Here is a 21852-nt window from a genome sequence, read left to right as displayed (position 1 = left end):
AACTGGCTTTGATTAAATTGCTTTGCACAAGTGAGTGTCTATTGGATTGGGGAGAAATATTTATTTATCCTTTTAAGCTTTCCAAAAATCCTGCCTGTTAATGTACCCACACCCAAGTTCAGGGGCCCGAAGAGTTCAAGGCTGACAGTAGCTGTGAAAAGTTTCATAGCCTTTTAAGAAAGTTCAACAGCTATGTTTGGGGAAGAAATATATGTATTATGCAAGACTGCTAGCTAATGCAGAGATTGTTACATATGGAATTCATAAAGGTCCAATTACAGGACCATCACTGTTTGCCATGGTTTTAACTTATGTAAGTTATTGATTATACTTTCATGAGATCATAATCAAAAGGTTATTCTTTGGTAATGGTGTGTTAGAAGAGCTTTATCCTGAACTTCAAAGCCATCCTCTGAGCCCCAAGAACAAAGGCTGAGAAGTTTGAACCAGGGCCAGAATCAGTCTGTATGAGTTAACGATGTTCCAGACCATCCGGGAGCCGAATCAACCCATCCACGTGCATGAACTTTCTCTCATCACATCAAATCAACAGTCATCACTAAAAGATGACAGGTGATTCAGCTTTAATGTGCTTTTTTTTTCTTTAATGACTCAGCTTGACTAACTATGGTGTCTGCTCACATCCGCCTCATTACCCATTTATTTTAACTGTAAAGTACTGTCGTTCACTATGTGCTCTCTGGAGAGAGTCATGGTCATTAACTAGGTTTACATCTAGGAAGGGAAATTGAAAGTCCTCAGGAATTTACAGCAAATAATTCTTAGAAATGAGAAAGCTAATGCATAACATATAATAATTGAAAAGAAATAGAGGAGGGCTCACATTTGTGCTAATATTCCGACATATGTTAAGTGGGCAAAATAGAAAGACAGTGAGGTTACCAACGGAAATATGCTGCCTCCTCTTTGGTTCCTACCTAAGATCCTTATGTAAGGACCCGAGGCTTAAAACTATTACACCAAATAAGCAAAATGCCACCGTGTGTGATCACATTGTGCAGTCTTTACTGATTCTCACAGCAGCCCCTGTAAACCTACTGTATAGGTGACTTTCTCCCTGGGCCTTTGGATGACTCCTCAGGCAGATCCTGGACTTTCTCTACTTAGCCAACGATAATAAAATGCCTTCTGATTACTTTAGTGCTAAGATTATTCTTATTTCAGTAATTAAAATATCCACTGCTCTGTAGTTAAAATTCCAGACTGCGTTCAGAGTTAAAACCCCTCCCCTCCCTTAGCTGCAGCCTGGAAGGCACCATGATTGACTCTTCTCCAACTCCTCTAGGGCTGAAAGGCTGGGGGGGCAGGTGGGGGGCCTGGGAAACAGACAAGAGATAAGAGACAGGGCTTTGGTGTCGCGTACAGTTTCCTGTGGCCCCAGAGGATGTTTAGAGCTGATCTTGTTACTGTGGGCACTTTCTGGGGTTCCTCCACTGGGAGCATTGGATTCCTTTGCCTGTGATGGAGGGCTGCTTCCCCTCCTGCTGGATGCTGAAAAACACACTGCCCTGCCCGCTCTGGTCCTGCCACACTGGCCTCCTTCTCTTTTCTGAATGTGCCAGGTACCTTCCCACCTGAGGGGCTTGGTACCATGATTCTTTCTGCTGGTGTGCACTTCCTTCAGATGTGCTCAATTTGTTCGGTTATTTACAAGTTTTCCAACACTCATATTTACTCACTTGTATTGATATAAAAAGTTTTCTGACAAAGACAGCTACGGAGAGTATGTGGTTTTAAAAGTACTGGTTTAAATCAGTAGTACATATTACCTGTATTGTGTAGTACAGCGTTAGGCAAGGTGAGGGTTGCAGAAGAGGTCTTCGTCTCTCTCTTTGAGAAACTCTAATAATAATACTCTTGATCTGAACTTACTAAAGGAAATAAGAGTATTTACTCCTGTTTAAATTAAACTCAATGTTTTATCTCATACAACCAACTTCTTGTATTAATATCTGAGTAGAAAGAAATCATGTAATCGGTAAAATTATGGTTAAATTACACTGTGCTTATATTTCCAAAACACATTTGATTTTCCTAGATCTTGCCTTTTACCCTACAGATCAATCTCAACCAACAGCTCTGACCCTCGCAAAGATTTTCAAGTAAATTAATTCTAATTAATTAATAACAAAGATGTTACCAAATTGAAACATGAACAGAAGAATGTCATTATGTTAGCTGAACTTTCTTCTTTCTTTCTTTGACTCATCCAATTTATTTATCCAATGTCTCCATTTATTGAGCACTTTCAATGCTACAGGCTCTGCTCCAGGTACTGAAAATACAGCAGTGAACACAAGAGAGTGATGGCCCTTGTAAAGCTTAGGAGGAGATACATAATCTGTTAAATGTTTAAATGGACATATATCAAGTGATGATAAGTCCTAGTGAAAAACATAAAGCGGAGAATAAGAATATGCATGGTGGGGGCTGCTGTGTCAGAGAGGATGGTCAGGCAAGGCTGCTTGGATGAGATGACATTTTACTAGAAAGGAATAAAATTTAAAAGGGGGTAAGCTATGTGGCTATCTGGGGGAAAAGCGCCCCAGCAGAAGGCATAGTTAGTGCCAGGTCCCTCCGACGGGAGTGTACCTGGCACATTAAGAAGCAGCAAGGAAACCAGCATGGCAGGACCAGAGTGAGCGGGGAGCTACAGCTAATGAGCATGCAGCCCGGGGGGAAGCATCACTGTATCACTTGCGATGTGTTATTGTCTGTGAATTAAAGCTTATTTGTTCAACACAAATGCCAGTATTCGCTGCTTTTCTTTATTAAAAAGCTTTTTATTGAGGCGCCTGGGTAGCTCAGTCTGTTAAGCAACCCGACTCTTGATTTCGGCTCAGGTCATGATCTCACGGTTCATACGTTTGAGCCCCACGTCGGGCTCTGCACTGACAGCCTGGAGTCTGGTTGGCATTCTCTCCCTCTCTCCCTCTGCCTCTCTCCCCTCGTGCTCTCTCTCTCTCTCTCTCTCTCTCTCTCTCAAAATAAATAAACTTAAAAAAAAAGCATTTTATTATGGAGAATTTCGAGCATATACAAATATTGAGAGAATAGAAAAATGAGCAGCCATTTATCCATCACCCAGATTCAAGAATCATTAATTCATGGCCATCCATGTCTTATCTATACTCCCTACCCATGCCCCTCTCCCATAGTATATTTTGAAATAATCTCAGGTGTCATGTAATTTTATCTATTAATATTTTAGTATGTATCTATAAAAGATAAAAAAAGTTTTTTTAAAAATCCCCCAAACCATTAAAAATAATTCTTTTTTTTTTTAATGTTTATTTATTTTTGAGACAGAGAGAGACAGAGCATGAACAGGGAAGGGGCAGAGAGAGAGGGAGACACAGAATCCGAAACAGGCTCCAGGCTCTGAGCTGTCAGCACAGAGCCCGACGCGGGGCTCGAACTCACAGACCGTGAGATCATGACCTGAGCCGAAGTCGGACGCTCAACCGACCAAGCCACCCAGGCGCCCCTAAAAATAATTCTTTAACATCATCAAATATCTGGTTAGTGTTTAAATTTCCAACTATTGCCCATACATTTTTAAAGGTTCGTTTATTTGAATGAGAATCCAAGAAAGGTGCACACACTGTGCCTACTAATCTTTAGGTTTCCCCTCCATCTCTCTCTCTTTTCCTATTCCTTCAAATTTTTGTTGAGGACCCTGGGTGTTTGGCCCATAGCGTCCCATAGCCTGGATTTCATTGATTATATCTTTGTGGTGTAGTTTTACTTATTCTTCTATCCTATAAATTCCCTGTAGGATCATAGTCAATAAGACGTTTCTCATTTGTTTTAAAGCTAAAGAAATAGGGCAATTCCAATTTTACCTATTTATGCTAACCTCACCTGTAAGCCCACAGCTGCACTAAACAGAAAAGGAAAATATTTTTTAGACTATTTTCACAGCCCCTTGTTCCTTATGAACTCTACTCCTAGGCCCACAACACATAGTTGATTCTTTCAGGACCCATGGGAACCCCCTTGATCACATTCCTCTAGCCCCAAACACTCAGAAATCCCCAGAATGTTCCTTTCTATGTGTGGATTCTTCCACTGTCTAGAAACTCCCACTAGCATGCCCCAGCAATAAGAGAATTGTGTATTGATCCTGTTAATAATGACTACCATTTGTTGAAAGCTTCCCATGTGTCAACATTGGTTACCTACTCCAGCCATTACTTACTTTCATCTTGCAAAAACACCATATAGTAGGTGCTGGCCCCACTTCAGTTCCTCAAGCTTGCCAAAGTCCTGCCAGAGCTTACGCACCTGATCTTACCTCTGCCAAACTGTTGCCCCATACCCTGTTTAACGTCTGCCTCATAAGCAGATATCAGTTCTGCCATTCTTTCTCAGGCAACCCTTTCTTGACAACTAGGCAAGCTAAGCCTAATTACATATTCCCAAAATGCTACATGCTTCTCCCCTAAAGCATCTTATCATGGTCTTAATTTTTTTAGTTATTTGGTTAATGACCAACTCCCTTTCAGTCTGATAGCTCCATAAGCATAAATACTAGATCTCTTTTTGGTCTTCCTTGGCATTGTAGGTGTATACAATGTCTTTTGCCTGCCACACTCAATAGATAAGAGTCTAGGACTATGCCCAAGACCAACTGGTAAGTAATGGAATGAGAATTCAAGCCAAGTTGGTCTTACTGTAGCCCAGATTTCACCCATATTCGCCCCAGCCTGTGGATGTTGTTATTTTGGACTGTTAGCAGTCTCCATGGAGAGCCAGCTCAGGACCAGCTTCAGTCTCTTTGTGCATGGCCCCGTTATCTCCTACTTCCTGCTGACTTGTGATTGGGATGCCAGTGTCTACCTCTCTCAATCAAGGGTTCACAAGTATACTGGGCTTCTGTTTGATTTAAAGTCAGAAGTTTCATGACTGGGAATGGACATGGTAAGATGTGATTTACCGATTTTTTTTAGGGTATGAATAGTTTGACTCAAAGCTTGAATTTATTTTTTATAAAAAGCTTTTATGCCACCAAAACTGTTAGTCACTGGGGATTCAAATAAAAATAGACAAAGTCCCTTCCATAGAGGAGAATTTAATGGGGAAGACAAGTAAACAGATTGTTACTGTAAGTACAATAGTAAAGATAAGGGGCAAAGTGCAGGAAAGAAGAATCTGGGACGGGAAAGTTTTACCAAAGAGATGATATTTCACCTGTGCCTGGAGAGGTAAGTCAAAGTCTGCTTGGTGGAAAAGAGAAGGGAGTGGACATTCCGGGCATAGAGTAGGGAGCAGGATTCAGGAGAGAGCATGGCAGTTCAGTGGACTTAAAGCTTTCTGGACCTAAGATTGGACTCAAAGTTTGCTGGAACTAAGATGTGAGAGAAGAGGCCGGTGGTCAGAGCCAGATGTCAAGCTGTCGCTAAACTCTTCCTCGTGATTGGAAACTATTAAGAGTTTCACGTGGGAGTAGTGGTGTAGCCCAGTTGGCATTTATGAGGAAAAAATGGATGATAGTGTAGCCTGGAAGGCATAAATCCAGATAGCATGAGTTAGTGGGGAGATAGGTTAGGGGACAATTACGGGAGCCTATGTGAGAAATGCCTGAATTTTGGTAGTAACAGTGGGAAGGAAAAGAAGGGAACAGATTTGAGAAATCAGGGATAGTTTGTGGAGATGCCTGGTCAGAAAAAAGTTAGGGGTATAGAAAGACTGCCAAGTTTGTTCCTTGGGTAATCAGGTATACAGTGCTATCTAAAGAAATGTGAGTGCACAGGTTCACCAGGAAGGTGGTGAGTTTGGTTCAAATAAATTAGGCCCAAGGAGAGATGTCTGGTAGACAGCTGCCAACATGAACTGAGAGCTAAGAAGAAGCATGGAAAGTGGAGATAAAAATCTGGAGGTCATTGAAATGGCGGTATAAAGTCACAGAAATAGATAAAATACTTCAAGAAGAGAGCAGAGGCAAGAAGAGGAGAGCAGGAGTTGTTTCCTGGAAACATCAATATTTTAAGGCAGTGGCTCTTAACCATTTTTTTTTCTTTTTGAATCATGGACTCCTTTAAGAATGTGAGGAGAGGGGCACCTGGGTGGCTCAGTCGGTTAAGCGTCCGACTTCGGCTCAGGTCATGATCTCGCGGTCCGTGAGTTCGAGCACCGCGTTGGGCTCTGTGCTGACAGCTCAGAGCCTGGAGCCTGCTTCAGATTCTGTGTCTCCCTCTCTGTCTGCCCCTCCCCCGTTCATGCTCTGTCTCTCTCTGTCTCAAAAATAAATAAACGTTAAAAAAAAAAATTAAAAAAAAAAAAGAATGTGAGGAGAGCCAGGGTCTGCTGTGCCCAGAAAAACAATCACATATATATGAACACATAAGCTATGGTGTGTGGGCCCACCTTCAGACATCTTTTTCCAGGTGCCGTTATAGAAAGAGAAGCCTGGGAAGACCATTACAGAAAGCTAGACAGGAGGAGAGGAGGAGTTCATGGACACTGTTGCTGATATAGGACAAAGAGAGAGAGAGAGGGAAGTTGATTATAATGAAAATTTTCAGAGAATACAGGAGAGATTAAGATGGAAAGTGCTCATTGGCTGTAACAACCTGGAGGCCATCTGTGACCTTTTATGAAGACATTTTAATAGCGATGAGGGCAACAGCCTTACGTCAGTGAGCTGAAGACTGATGAGCAAGAACACTGCAGCCATGAGTATAGACTCCTCCAGAAGCATGGTGCTGACAGGAAGGAAGAAAGAGAGCCTTGTGGCGACAGGGTTGGGTTTTAACCTTTTAGTTCTATAAATATACATGAGGGAAGATGACATTATTGATAGAGCCAATCTCAGAGGATATGGGAAGGAAGCTGACTGAATGTGGATGTGGGCTATTTGTAGGTGGATGGAGGAAAAGTTGAGAGAATTCATGTGTAGCCATTTCTGTTTCCTTTGTGAATATGATCCAGTCATCAGTCGAGCGATGATAGCAGGGATGGGGCAGAGGACTTTGGGGGAAACTATGGAATTGGTGTGGGGGGGGGGGGGAGGGAGAGGCCAGGCATGTTTAAAAGAATTGCTCAGGGGTGTCAGGGGGCAACTGAAGTTGGCTCCATAGATTTAGCCAGTCCTCAGATTATGGATTTTCATCATCAGTGTTCTCCAGGAAATTGCTTCAGTTCTGCCTCAGTTTCTCATTTTCTTATAAAGGATGAATAATGCATGTCTTAGTAACAGTTTGAAAACAGCAAGTATCTAGAGGAGCTTAGAAGATTAAAAAGGATAATTACGCTGCATGTTCTAGGCAATGGCTTTTCCTGAAGTATAAAAATAAATTTATAGTGATGACTGCTATTTGAATCTTTTGCTAGTAACACTAGTTCCCTAAAATCTAAAACTAAAATTACAGACTTTTTTTTTCTCTATTTGGTTTCTAGATAGGAACAGAGAAACTGGTCATTGGAGGCATCTTGTAACATAGTATCCTGATATATGAAATTGTGATTATATGGACAAAGAAGTCAAATTAAGGCATATCTCTTATTTACCAAATAGTTTAATGCATTTTTTTCAAAACATAAAGTGAAGAAGGAAAGTCTGGTTTTTTTTCTGGCTTTTATCAAGACGTAAGTTAACACTGTCCATGTGGTTTCAATAAAAGTATATTAAAGAATTTTAGAAAACTACCTGAAGCTAAAACTAAGACAAACATGACCTAATGGTAAATATTTTTAAAGTCATCACTGAGAACATCCACTGATATTTCTAAGTCAGTTAAAGATTTCCGAATACTTTTTATAGTGGAATGAAATAAATATACATCCCAGGAGATAACTCTACATTATAAAGAACACTGAAAGAAATGGGACATCAGTCTCGCCCCTTTCAAGCTACTTATAGGTGCTACACAAATTTATTTCTACATTTTATAAAAGTCATTCTGTCCTAAAAAATGTGATGTACTGAAGATACACTATTGTGTGAATTGCATGAAGGCGAGAACAAGGGAATGAGATACTGATGAAGAATAAATGTACTCCATGATGTGTGAGGATAATCGCTCAGTTTTTAAATTATTATCAAAGAAATAGCTCTGAGCCAATTCTCTCTCCACCCACCCCCCCATATAAACAAATACCCAATGACTGCTTCTGAAGCTTTAAGAAAAGAAATATTCAAATGTACATCGTGAGATGAGAAGAAAAAAAAACAGAGAAAGTACTCCTTTTCTTTTTCCGGAGCTGAAATCTCCCTCTCGTCTCCTCTAGAGCACCATGCATTCAAACCGCTGCCTCCTGAGCCCTTCCATGTTCTCCAATAATTACCATCCTAGCCAGGGGAAGCGTGTGGCTGTGCTCCCGAGGTTTCTCTTCCCACACCTCCTGTTTGGCCTGGCCCTGGTCCACTGGGTGCCAGCTGTACCCCTTAGAACAAAGTTTTCTTTCCCCAGTCCCATTCCTTACCCCACCTGATAGTGCCCAATACTGGCCTTCTCAGTGCCCAATTTGGGGGTTGCCATTGACCCATAACTTTGCAGATGTTTGGATTAGGGCAGGCTCACTGGGGGGAGGAGGTCCTTGTCCCAGAAGCCTTGAGGAATAAAGAGGAATGAGCCTTCAGTAGCCTCACTGCTGCCTACGTTGCCCCTCCCGTGGAAAATTTTGGCACTCTGGTGAAAGCAGTATGCTGAAGGGGGCTGTATTTTTAGAGCCCGTTTTGTCTGCATACTGCATCCTTTTTCTTGGTCTTTAGAAGAGAAAAACCTCTTTTCCATTCCTCAATGCTTTGCTTTTCTGCTTTCTTGTTACCCCTCCCTCAAAAAATAAACGTTAAAAACCCCTCGCTTTTGGTTTTATCCAACACAAAACAGCAAGATAGTGCTCTATGACATTGGTTTTCTATCTTCAGGAATCTTAAAAGAGAGTGACTAGCCAGTGATTTGTCAGATAGCCAGGTCTGTTTCTGGTTTGCATGAGCAATGGTGATTCCAAACCGGAGGAGGAAAAGATGGAAAATGTCTTAGATATTTCAGATTCATGTGAAGCCAAACCCTGTGATCTCCTGCCAGTTTTAGTTTACAAAACTTTCATGGTCCCGGATGTGTTTACTTGGACTTTAAGTTTGAATATTACCATTATATTCCAATAGCTTTACTCCCTCAACCCAGCCCACTAACTGTGGTCGATGGCAGTGTATATAAAAATGATTACTGGAACAGAAGAACTAGGCTGATTGAAATTCTCTAAGCAATGTTCATTTCGTTATCAATTAAGCCAAGACCAGTGAGATAATTAAATAACTACTCTGCATGGGGAGGAGCTTTTTCTTTTGGCTTTGAAACAAGTTTTTCTTAGAGCCAGTTTCAAAAAACTTCAGGAAAAAAGTCTTTGTTGACATTTCACACTTTCTCAGTGACATTGTAATTGCATATTGTAATTAGACAAGGCAAAATTTATATAAATTTATACAATCTTACAAAATGTACAAACTTAAAATTATGTGAATTACATATAATTAAAATGATATATATGTAACTTATAGAAGAGATCTGGTCTCTTCTGGAAACATGAACCAGAAGAGCATTGGACAACATCAGGTGTCATAACTGGACCTTGTCTACACTATCTGCCTATATTTATTCTGGGAGCCTCATTGCCAAGGTTTTGTCCCTTAACAAGCATAAAACAGTTACGAATTACACAGAGATTGGTTGGGTATCAAATGGCAATGTTTGTTTGATTGCTCTTTTTTTCAAACATGTTCTCTATTCTCTACGTATGCTGCAGCGACTGACCACACAGCAAAGGAAAAGGGAATCTTTTGACCCATAAAAGTAATTGAGCAATTACCGAAACAGAAAAGCTGATTCCTGTCAGTAAAATCAGAGGCTCATGCCCCTTCACCATAGCAGTGTGCCCTGGAATGCACTGGGCTTACACATCTGGATGCTTCTCAGTAGGTCATTCATTCATTCAGCAAATATTCATAAAATACCTGGTGTGCCCAATGCTGAGTGAATCTGTAGTAGTGTTGGGGGAAAGATAGAATCCCATCCTTAACCACAAAGAATCCAAACTGTACATGAAAATCCATGATCTCCACGTGGGAAAAGTTTAACAATGACACAGGACAGTGTATGTTTAAGGGCTATGCTAGTTTGGGTCCTATTATCAGTCAGTGCAGGCGAAAACACTGGAATAGAGGTATGGCTTTGGTAATGTTTAGAGCACATCATTTGAGCCTCAGAAGAGGACCTCTGTTGGGGAGTAGTCCAAAATAAAGGAAATTTGGAGCCAGATTTTGAAGGACACTTGACAGGCTGAGGGCCCTATCCCAGAGATAAGGGGTGACAGGAAAGCATTGTGGTACGGCAAAACCGATGTTTCCACTAGATATATTGGCTTATGTTATAGCAGAGGTTTTAAAAAAAAAATTTTTTTTAATGTTTATTTATTTTTGAGACAGAGAGAGACACAGCATGAACGGGGGAGGGGCAGAGAGAGAGGGAGACACAGAATCAGAAGCAGGCTCCAGGCTCCAAGCCATCAGCCCAGAGCCCGACGCGGGGCTCAAACTCGCGGACCGCGAGATCGTGACCTGAGCTGAAGTCGGACGCTCAACCGACTGAGCCACCCAGGCGCCCCATAGCAGAGGTTTTAAAGAGGGAAGCAAGAAAGATACTTCAGAAAATGTTCTAATAATGCCAACATGAGTAAACAAAGGCTGGGTTAAGGAGGAAGCAGTAGGAGTGAGAGGCAGGGACAGAATCAAAAGATTATACAAGGACAAAGGACAAGACTTTGGTGCCTGGCTATTGGGAGATGAGGTAGAGACAAGAAACAATGACTCAGAGGTTCAGTACTTTTGTTATTGGAAAAACGATAATACTGTTGACAGATACAAAGACATCGAGTCAGGAAGCTGGTTTGGGAAGATAAATGACTTAAGCTCCATGCACACAAGCATGGCCATGAGGCAGTGTGAATGGTTCACACTGAGCATCATTGCCCAAAAGGAAATAGTTCGACTTGTGAATGTGCATGAGTTTTATGATAGAATATAAAGAGAGAAGAGCGGAGGCCTGAGTCTTAGCGATTTTTACAGTCAGGAGCTGAGAGGAGAAGAGTTAATAAGGAAATGCAGGAAAATCAAGACACGGGAGAGAATCCACAGAGTGTCACAGCATGCAAAGATAATGAGTTGTGAGTTTGAAGGATGAAATTTTGCAGGGAGGTGACAAGAAGAATGCCCAGGAAGAATGTGAGATCTGGCAATTTTTGGTCTAGACATTCAGGCGTCAGATTATTTTAAGCATTGGGCGTGTTTATTCATTTTGTTTGGGACTTTAACATTGAACTATTTTCCTTTCATGCTTACTTTAGTAGATTTCTTCCTGCCCTTCACATACAGTGTAGGAACTATTTCAAATCCTCCTAGTAATTTCTCACACTGAATGCCTGGCTAATCTGAACAAACATGCATGCTATAATAACACCAGGTTCTTGTGAGAATTCAATGAACAGTGACTGGAGTGTAGTAAACACTCAATAAAAATTATTTGTAGGTTTCAAACTTTACAACATCTATATGCTTTGTATCTATAAATCGCCTGAGATTTTTTTTAGGACAACCCTGATCCCACTATTGCTTTAGTGTTCTCTCATGAACACTTAGGTTAGCATCATGATACATGAAGTCAAAAGAGGCTTGAGAGCCATGGTTTTATGAAAAACCTTTGATTCTTAACTCAGAGGTTCCTGTAATTATTGTGCTTATTAGATTAAGTATGCACCACAAACCCATAACTTCAAAGATGATAAATCCTGGATTCTCCCTGTTCCTCCCAATGTAGTTCTCTGCTTCCTCTCTCTGAGTCCAGCCCAGAAAGAGTGCCAGCGTGAAGGGCCTTCTGAGTTTATTCCATTTTGCCGCTTAGATGATGTCTTCATCTCTTCTGGAAGGAACAACCTTAATAGTCAGCCAAGTTGCTTGGAAGCAACTTAACTTGCTCCAGCACTCAACTCCTCTCTTGATAATATTTGGGTGTCTTTTATACTTCTCCATGAAAAGAAAATTTACTGCATGGCAAACCAGGCCAGCAAGATTTTTCAGCGACTTAATTTAGAAGTGAATTATTCTCCTGAATAGGCCCATTCTTTGTTTGAATACAAGGCGATCTTTTCATGTGTTTCTCAAATAAGCACCCTACTTACCTCTACCTGAGTTTCCATTAGTGTCATTTAATAAAACAAAATGTTCTTTTCCCTAATAGAGGTTTCATGCTCTCCAATATGCCACCTCCCTATTAGAGTTCATGCTCTGAGTTCCTTTTATCTAAGTAATAAATCTACAATCTCTGAAACTTGTTCCCAAACTTTAAAGCGAGCTCACTGTTCTTTGGCCTAGATGTAAGTTTTTTTTGCCCCCAAATAAGTTTTTCCAGTGGAGAGGTTTGGGACCAAGACTGTTTATTATATTATAAATAAAGTAAAAACAGAAAGTCCTGTCTAGAACTGAAAATATGACATTATAAATCTATCGCTTATTTCATCAGCCATTTTAACTTTGAGGGAAATATTTTAGCTATTTAAGTTAATACTTAAGTTAAATGAGGAATATATGTCATCTCTACCACACGGTGATGATAATCTATCTGTAGAAATATTTATATGGTACTCGACGTTTGGGTAGATCCGTTTATAATGACAAAGTGAAACTTTGAAAGAAGTCAGTGTTAAGATCAGAGACAAACTGTTAGTCAATTTCTTTCTTCCTTTTTTTCTTCTTTTTTTATTGTGCAACTGCAGCTTTTTTTTTTGTTAATGTTTATTTGCTTTTGAGAGAGAGCCGGAGCATGAGTGGGGGAGGAGCAGAGAGAGAGGGAGACACCGAATCCAAAGCAGGCTCTAGGCTCTGAGTTGTCAGCACAGAGCTTGACGTGGGGCTTGAACCCCTGAACCATGAGATCATGACCCCAGCCAAAGTCGGATGCTTAACGGGCAGAGCCACCAGGCCCCCAGGTTGGTCAATTTCTAAGTAGTTTCCACATTAGGATTTTTAAGAAGGCAATGAAAACAGTAGATAGGCAAGCCCCTTTAAAAAATATATACCAAGTATGAAGGAAATTATATATTTCAGAAATTATAGCATCATTATCATCTTCAGAAAGAAAGATGAACAAAAAAAAAAAAAAAGCTTTCTCTAGAAACTGCCTATTGCCAACAAAAATCCAAGTAAGAAACTGTTTTGACCAATTCCTGCTCTATGATATAGTCTTAGATTTGCAGTAGAAAAACTGATACTCACTGATTCTCAGAGAAATCAAAGGGACACCCTACAACCTCTAGTGTGAAATTCATTATTGATAAGAATGAGAATGTTGGCTGTCCAGACAAATCCATTAAACATCATATTGAGCAGTCATGCCAAGGCGAATTACAAACTAATTAGCCAGCCTACTTAACGTGGCCAAACTCAAAAGCAACAACAGGAGACCCAGTGGCTCTATGGAATTGTTTCTGGACCCTGAGTAAAACTCTCAGTTCCACATTCTTTGAACATCATCAAAAGTCTTTGAAAGACATGTTCAGAAGCTACGTTCTTAGTAAATGTTGTTTTCTTAAAGCAAGTACGCAAGCAAGAGATTTAAATCCAATTGTTACATGAGCACAGCCTACATAGAAGTCCAAAAAAAGAATATTTCATCTGTGATCAGAGAATTATTCAAACGGAGCCAATGATTATCATCATCCACACAGAACTGAAAGCAGGATACATAATAAATGTTTGGTTTTAAATAAATGGGTTTATGTCACTATAAAAGGCAAGGAACCCCATGTAGAAAATTTGGAAAAGAGGGAAAAGGAAAAAAATCAGTTAGCATCCATCATACACAATCATTGTTTTAATATTGATGGCTAGTCTTTCATCCTTTTTCTTAGTAACACACAAAAAAATTAACTTAGTTTTAATTATATTTTTATTAATTCTCTTTTAAAGTATATCACCCATATAGAGGTAGATTTCATTTATAAAGTGATGGAGCTCAAAGATAGAATTATGAGCAGCAAATGACGACCTGTTGAATGGTATTTGAAGCAATCCAGCCACTGAAATGTTTTATTTTCAGCATGTTTGTGTTCTGTCCACTCAGCTCTTTTCCATCATTATATGTACTGTTACTACAAGTGTTAAACATTGGGACGTCATGTGCATTACGCAGGCGTTTGTTATGTTGTTGTTGTTGTTATTACTGTACTTAATAATGCAAATAAACCAAAGTTATGAATTATAAGGGCATGTATCACTAAATCCTTTCATAATGCCAACTAAAATATATTTTAGAACCAAACGTCAAGTGATAAACATTATCCAGTAAAGTGTAGAGGGAAGTGCAGCTGGCAGAGCCATTTAAAACACCTGGATGCATGAAACACTATCTGAGAAGTAGCCCACTTTTAAGAGTTGTCGGTTTACCACAAGGTCGGAAATAACGTTCTCTTTTTCAAAGGAATTCATTCCAAATTGACTTACCTTTCCTGATGACACTTCTTTCCTTCATCAGACTTGCAGTCCTCTGCCTTTCCTCCATCAGGGTAGGAATTGACTCTATCCTCAGGGCCCTCCTGGTGAATGAATTTAATAAAATTAATTCATGAAAGTTTGTTACCAAGGACTCTTCATGGTGGTCTTCTGGAACACTGCCACAACCCAAAGAAGGGGCCACAGTGGGAATTTAGTCAACTAAGGTGCTTCTTTTGGTCCAGTGAAACCAGGAAGTGTTTTCCAACACGCTGCAAGCATAGCCAATGTCCCCATAGCAGCTGAGATCACCCCTTTGCATTATCATCCTCCTACAAAGTCCTTAACACCTAATACATTGATTCTATGACTTAGGACAAAAAATTGTGTGAATGTCTACCAGCTATCTCTTAATACCCTCCATACTGGGAAATAAATTTTATGCTGAATATAAAGAAAGGCCATATTCTTTTTTAAACTTCTTTGCAACCCATATTCATGTAATTAATAATTTAGTTAATGAACCCATCCAAATTCTGTATATCTCTACAGATAACTGCAGAACCACTCAGCTTGCCTCTCATTTTGGCATCTACACTATTTATTGATTTTTCTTTAATCCCAAGCAAGAACACGTTGTTTCTATCACAAATCTTTTGAATAACCCAGTTGAGAATCAGTTAAGCATCAAAGCTCTCCAGTGAGATCAGACTTCACTAGTTTCAGTGTTTCATGGATATTCAAGTAGGAGGAATTATTTTTTTCTACTAGACTTAGTGGGAAAATTTAAATGTTTAGAATGTAAAATTTTATCACTCGTTGCCATATTGTGGCCGTGGCTTTTGCACTTTTAGGCTTTTCTCTCCATAATTAAATTGAGACATTAAATGTAATCCTGCCAAAGGGAATGGTACTGAAAAATAAATCTCAACAGCAAAATCATTAAATTTTGCACTTTAATATCTTCTTTTGCCAATAAGTTACTGCTTTCATTTTCCCTTAGATCTTACAGCTTTCCAAATTCTGATCAAAAGACTTAAAGAATGACCCAAGAAGCCGAAGTGGATTGATTGTGTAAGGACTAACAGTTGCTTAATTGTTTCGACACCAGTTGTTTCCTCAGGAGCATGTTTTTCTCAATCCTTTTAAAAGACAGCAACTAAGTAATATTAAGCTAAAAGGCTGCCTTGTGGATATTTTGGATAGGTGTCATTAATGTTTTTAAAGCATCACTTCTCTCCAGAGTCTAATTCCTAGAGTTCTAAAATCCAGAAGGACGAGTTTTGCCTACACAATTTTTTGGATGTCATGTGCTCCACCAGAGTTCCTATAGTGAAAAATGTCACTTTCCCTTCAAAGGAATGACCAGTGAAGAAATGCCTTCTCAAGCTCCGTGGTTCCCATGGTACTGATTGTCATTGCCTTTTGTTGTAGGCAGAGTACTTCTATGAATTCCTGTCCTTACGCTCCCTGGATAAAGGCATCATGGCAGACCCAACTGTCAATGTCCCTCTGCTGGGAACAGTGCCTCACAAGGCATCAGGTGGGTGGTCTTTGCCTCGGAGGAAGGTTTACATTTAAAATGTAATGGGAATGGGAATAATATTTAAGATCCAGAAGTCGCCCATCAGAGGAATGAATTGTGGAATGTTTTCCTGAAGAGATCTGTTGATTTGAGGGCAGCTCGGCATGTTCCTGTCTCCTTTAGGCAAAACATTAGGACAGGAGTAACTAACTGGCAGTTTTATGATTTCCTAAAGACTCTACATAGCCCCAGTTGGTAAGTGACCACAGATTAAAGAAAGTCACCATATGAGATATATCTGGCCAATAAGTATGAAAAAAAAAAGTGACTTGGGGCAGATGGAATCCAATCAAGAGAAACATCCTCAAAATGAGCATTGTATTAAATAGGAATTTGAAGGAGAGAAAAGACATGGAAAAATGGAAGAAAGGGGTTAATATTTGAGAGCTTATCACCCTTCCCTGCTAAGAAAATATAGCATGGGTTATTTGTTTAGAGCTTTCAGCTTGCAAAATAGCACTTCATACATTATCTAATTTGAATTCTGGGAAGGAGTCAAGGCCAGAATTAATGCTCCATTCTACAAATTAGAAAATTCAGGCCTATGAGTTGTTACGGAACCTGGTCTGGATCACCTAGCGGAAGAACCAAGCACTTGGAGATCTTGGAAGGCAGGAGGTTTATTTCACACTGGTGGGCTCAGAGGAGATCACTCCTGAGGTCTGAGTCCCCAGCATAAGCATGGAGGACAATTTATAGTCATTTACTTCCACAATAGTAATTTGGCATGCAAGGCAAGCAAGGCAGGAAGAAGAACCTGGAAGGGGAGCCTTTGAGCGGGGTCTGGAATTCCCTATCAGCCCTATCGGCCATCTTATAACATAATTTTTTCCCTATCAGAGCCTTCACTGACTTTCCCAAAGTCATATATGAGTAATAAGCAATGGAGCTGAGACTATAGCCCAGGTCTTATAAGACTTTTAGAAAAGTACAGAGATCACTTATGTTAACGTGTTCAAACACATGTTCATTTCCTTCTAGTTTATGAATATATATTTTCCCATGGTTGTGATAATATTACATATTTGGTTTTGCACTGTTTTTTTTCTTACTATTAACATTTTAACATAAGCATTTTCCCATGTCATTTAGGTTTTTCCAAAAGTTGTTTTTAATGCCCTTATTATCCATTTTATGAACATCCCCATAATTAGTTTACTCATTCCCTTATTGTGTGTTACTTAGATTGTTTTCAGGGTTTTCATACTAGAAATATCACAATAAACATCCTTTACAAAGTACTAGATGGTCACTGAGCAGAAAACCTGCTCGTCTTATCCCCCATGACTGCCAACACATGGCCGAGCACAGAACAGGCATTCAGAAAATACTTATTGGACTAATGTGTATACCAAAATCTTAGAGCTCATCTCATTATTTTGTTAAAATAAATTCTTAGAAGTACCATTCTTATGTCAAAGGACATGAACTATGAGCATTTTAAAAGGCTTTTAGAACAAATTGCCAAAATGCCACATTACTTTCCACACAGGCTGTGCCCCTTTGCCCCGGCTAGCAGTGTGGGAGAGTGCCTGGCTCATTGTAACTTCATCAGTTACATGGGTTATTAATCACATCAACTATTTTGCTGACTTAAAAAATGAAAAGCGTTTTCTTGGTGTTCTTTTCATTTGTTTTTTTAATTTCAATAGAGGCAGAAGACATTTTCCTGCCTCTATTAGACAATGTAAAATGTCTGTGTACTATACTCATTTTTATATTTGAAATAATAGTGCTCTTTATTTTCAAAGCTCACTGTATTTTAACTATTTATACTTTATGGCATATTTTTCAATTTATTATTTAGTTTTTTTAAGATGGCGATGTGCAGAGTCTTTAAAATCCTATGTGGTCAAAACTATTCTTTTCTTTGTCACTTTTTCCTATTACTTTTATGCTTGGAAGGTAACTCTTATTCCAGAGAGCTGGTAAGTGGTAATTTATGATGAGGTTTTTGGGGGGTGATAGTGGGGTTTGCAGGGTCTGGAGCCAGTGGCCAAAGAGAATTCCTGAAGATGTCTTTGGTGCAAAAAAAAGTGATGCTGGTGTGCCTGGGTGGCTCAGTCGGTTAGGCGTCCGACTTTGGCTCAGGTCATGATCTCATGGTTCATGAGTTCGAGCCTCGCGTCGGGCTCTGTACTGACAGCTTGGAGCCTGCTTCGGAATCTATGACTCCCCCTCTCTCTCTGTCCCCTCCCCAGCTCATGCTCTGTCTCTGTCTCTCAAAAAATAAATAAACGTTAAAAAAAAATTTTTTAAGGTGATTTTATTGAAGCATGGGGACAGGACCCGTGGGCAGGAAGAGCAGCCCTGGGGCCATGAGGAGAGACTGGTTATATACTACGGGGTTGGGGGAGGTAAAGTCCGGGGGAAAGTTTCCAGTGAGATTTTCATATGCTAAAGAAGACTCCCAAGACAGTGGAGGCCTAGCTATTGTCAAGCTAAGGTGGTTTTCCCTGGAGCAAAACATTAACATTAAGACAGTAGGGAGTTCCTGGAGAAACATTTTACTCTGCTTGCCTCAAGTATTTGTCAATGGGTTGCAGGCTATAAGGAAATTTAGTTCTACCTGCCATTTCCTTCTGCCTTTGTTTCCCACATCAATTTACACATGCTTCTATTATTTTATCAAAATTTGTTTCGGTAGGAGTAAGAGGCTCTAACCCGAATTATTTTCCTGAGTAATCAGCTTTTCCAGTGTGATAGGATGAATTGTTTCAAGATCTGCTTTTTATTTCACATTATGTTCTTCTGTACATTGAGTTTTAGAGCTTACTATTTGTTCCAATATTGTCATATTTTTAGTTTTATGATATTTTTAAATAGCTGATATCATAACCCTGTCCTTTAAAAAAATAGTCTTATTTTTCTAGAGGAAAATTAGATTATCTTTGATATCAAATAAAAATCTCATTAAGGGCTAATATAAATCTATGCAATAATTAGGGAATCGGATACCCTTATAAAGTCCATTTTCAGGTTGCGGTTATCAACTACTTCCAGTGGATCTCTAGGATCACATCCCAGCATTGGAAGAGTTGGGGACTAAATAAGCAGAGTTTTTCCAATTTCCTGCCATAGGTACCAAGGTGGGTGGAGACAGCAAGAGTGTGAATCTGAGTTTCTCTTGGGTCATCCCGGTGCTGTTGGCATAACCAGCAGTCCTCCCACAGTATTTACCTCCAATCTAGATGGGTTTGGAGTTCTAGGAATCTCCTGTGAAGGAACGAGGACTTGGATTCTGGAGATAAACTCACCTGAGATTTGTAGCCCCAAGGATAAGGCTATCCCATTCCAGATACATGGATATTGCTATTCCAGGCAGATGACATCGCTACTGCTGTCGCATATTACTGCACAGAGACAAGGGCGTTCTTCGAGTATGGCCATTACACAGCCTCGTGCCACATCTCCTGCTGTTTCTTTCTAGTCAAAGATGATTTTTTTTGTATACAATTTTCTTGATCATAGGTTTTAGTCTTTCTTTTTAGAAGCACTCACGAATGAAACAAATACATAATATATCTCTCAAATGCCATTTTATATTTAAACATTTTTCCTTTGTTGTTTCCTGATTATCAGAAGAATACAGGCTCATTTGTAGAGCACTCAGAACGTATTCATTAATTACAGTTACACCTGCGCAACATTCAATAAATCTTCCGTCTCTGGATTTCCAATTTCATGCTTGTATCCTAATTCTTCCCAGTTTTGTTCATTATAGTGTCTAGTAAAAAAAAGCTTACTAAATTTCTACTTCTTAGGATATTGAAACAACCACAATTTGAATATATGATGTGGGAATATTTTAATACTCCACGCTTAGGTAAAACTTTAATTTCTAATAATCTAGAATCCTTATAAATAATAAAATTTAGGGGGGAAAGTGAATGATGCTTTGGAAAAGGTGGGACGAAAAAGAATAAACCTTTTTCTGGGACGAGGTGACTTATGCGAGGTGACTTGTGACTCACGTGCGTGCACACACACACACACACACACACATATAAACGCAGATACACCGCATATACAACCCCACCCCCACATACATAAGGTTTTAAAGGCAGATGTAGGATTTGTTTGCAGAAATGCAGGTGCACTAAGTTTATGGGAATTTTAGCCCATTGAAGGGCAGTTATTCATTAGCCTTATTAGCTCAGTCCCCACAGTAGGAGCAGTAAGGGTACCTTGAATTATTAAAAAGTAACCAGATCAGTGTGTCTTTGCTCCTAAACATCCAGGTAGTATTCATTATTCTACTGGTCTATTTTATACCCTCAAGCTGCTAAGTTGTTCTTTTATCCCCCAGACTCCTCTATGCCTGAACATTGCATGGAAAAGAAAACTCTTGATCTTTAACAGTTACGAAGTGCCTGCCTTCTGGCATCTGAAGAAAACAAAAACAGGAAATACAAACTGCAGGCTGGTTCAGTAAAATTGGATAACCAAAAACAGTTTCCATGAAGCCAAGGCTCTGCCTCTTTGAAAACTGTTTCTGTCATACCATGAAACCAACAGAGCAGGCCTGTTTCTCAACCAAGACTTCCAGGAATTCCATGTCTAGACATTTTGGAATAAGTGCTAATGCTGGAGGGACCATCTTCTCAGTGACCCCAGTCTTTAGCAGAACGTGAAGCCAGGGAAGGTGCTCAGTATTTAGTGAGAGGATGAATGGCTGTCAGCACCGCTTGGCCCACACTGATGACTATTTGTGTGGTCGCGTATCAGTCTGTGGTCGTGTGGGGCTGAGGATAAGCTCTCGCCCTCTCTCGTCTCTTCCCTTGTATGGGCAGCGGCTCCCCTGACTGACCGGAGGCTGAGGGCGTGTGAGCACCATACTCCTCTGAGTGTGGGAGAAGCATGTAATCAGAATGCGTTTGCTGTTTACTTCTGTGTGAGAGTTAGTTTACGTGCAATCAATCAGTTGCACATCAAGGGTGTACTTGGATGCCACGTGAGTTATGTTCAGTCTGCTTTAGTTGTTCTGAGTTGTTTTAATTTACCTCGGTTTCATTATACAGATGTGCTGAAATTCACATCTGGACGGATCTCATCTAGCTTTTGGTAAAAGTAGCTTTCTACTCCTATGCTTGTTGTTGCAAAAACACAACGTAACTTTTACATTTCTATTATTCTTTGGATGTAGAGTCTGCTTTTTCTGCCTTAGAGATCTCTTTTTCTTTGTGTGTGTTTTTCTGCATGCACGCCATTAATGTCTTATTCTCCGTGTCTCCCACTGTCTGTGGTGAAGTTCTATTTATGTGGAAGTGTGTGCCTGTGTGTATAAGGTACAAGGATGTGTCTCCCACAAGGTCTTTGTGTCTGCCAGTGCCTAGCCTGTGACAGACAGTATGCCAAGTGCTGAATTTACAAAAACAAATAAGATACAGTTCTCTTACTGTCTCTGCCCCTCCCCCACTCACACTCTGTCTCTCAAAAATGAATAAATGTTAAAAAAATTAAAAAAAAAATCATATTAGTCTTACTGCCAAATAAGGAAATTGAGGCCCAAAGGATTTAAACCCACCCTAAATCATTCGGTCATAGCAAGTGCAGTTCTCTCTCAGATCCTTATTTTAAGCATTCGGCAATATTTATGCAGAAGACATTTATGCATCTGTTGTGAAGTTAAAATACAGGCAAATTGAAATTAGATGATAAAGGTCAATACCCAAAGAATCCAGTAGTTGCAGACCCAAAACAAGCACCGAAACTACTTTCAATTCCAATTTAAGTCTCTGGCTTTAAATGTTTAGTGTTT

The 21852-nt window shown here is 39.8% G+C and overlaps 1 protein-coding gene across 1 annotated transcript in view; it reads left to right on the top strand.

Annotated features, from left to right (window-relative positions):
* The window catches only part of WIF1 (WNT inhibitory factor 1), a 68189-nt gene that overhangs the window by 25328 nt on the left and 21009 nt on the right, over positions 1 to 21852 (top strand). The window contains exon 3 of the mRNA XM_042947076.1: positions 15941 to 16049. Within this exon, the coding sequence (XP_042803010.1) occupies positions 15941 to 16049 (109 nt within the window). The remainder of the gene's footprint in view (positions 1 to 15940; positions 16050 to 21852) is intronic.

The sequence above is a fragment of the Panthera leo genome, chromosome B4, assembly GCF_018350215.1.
Source record: "Panthera leo isolate Ple1 chromosome B4, P.leo_Ple1_pat1.1, whole genome shotgun sequence".
Classification (NCBI taxonomy): Eukaryota; Metazoa; Chordata; class Mammalia; order Carnivora; family Felidae; genus Panthera; species Panthera leo.
Note: the sequence above shows the minus strand (reverse complement) of the source record. Positions and strands in the feature narration are given on the sequence as shown.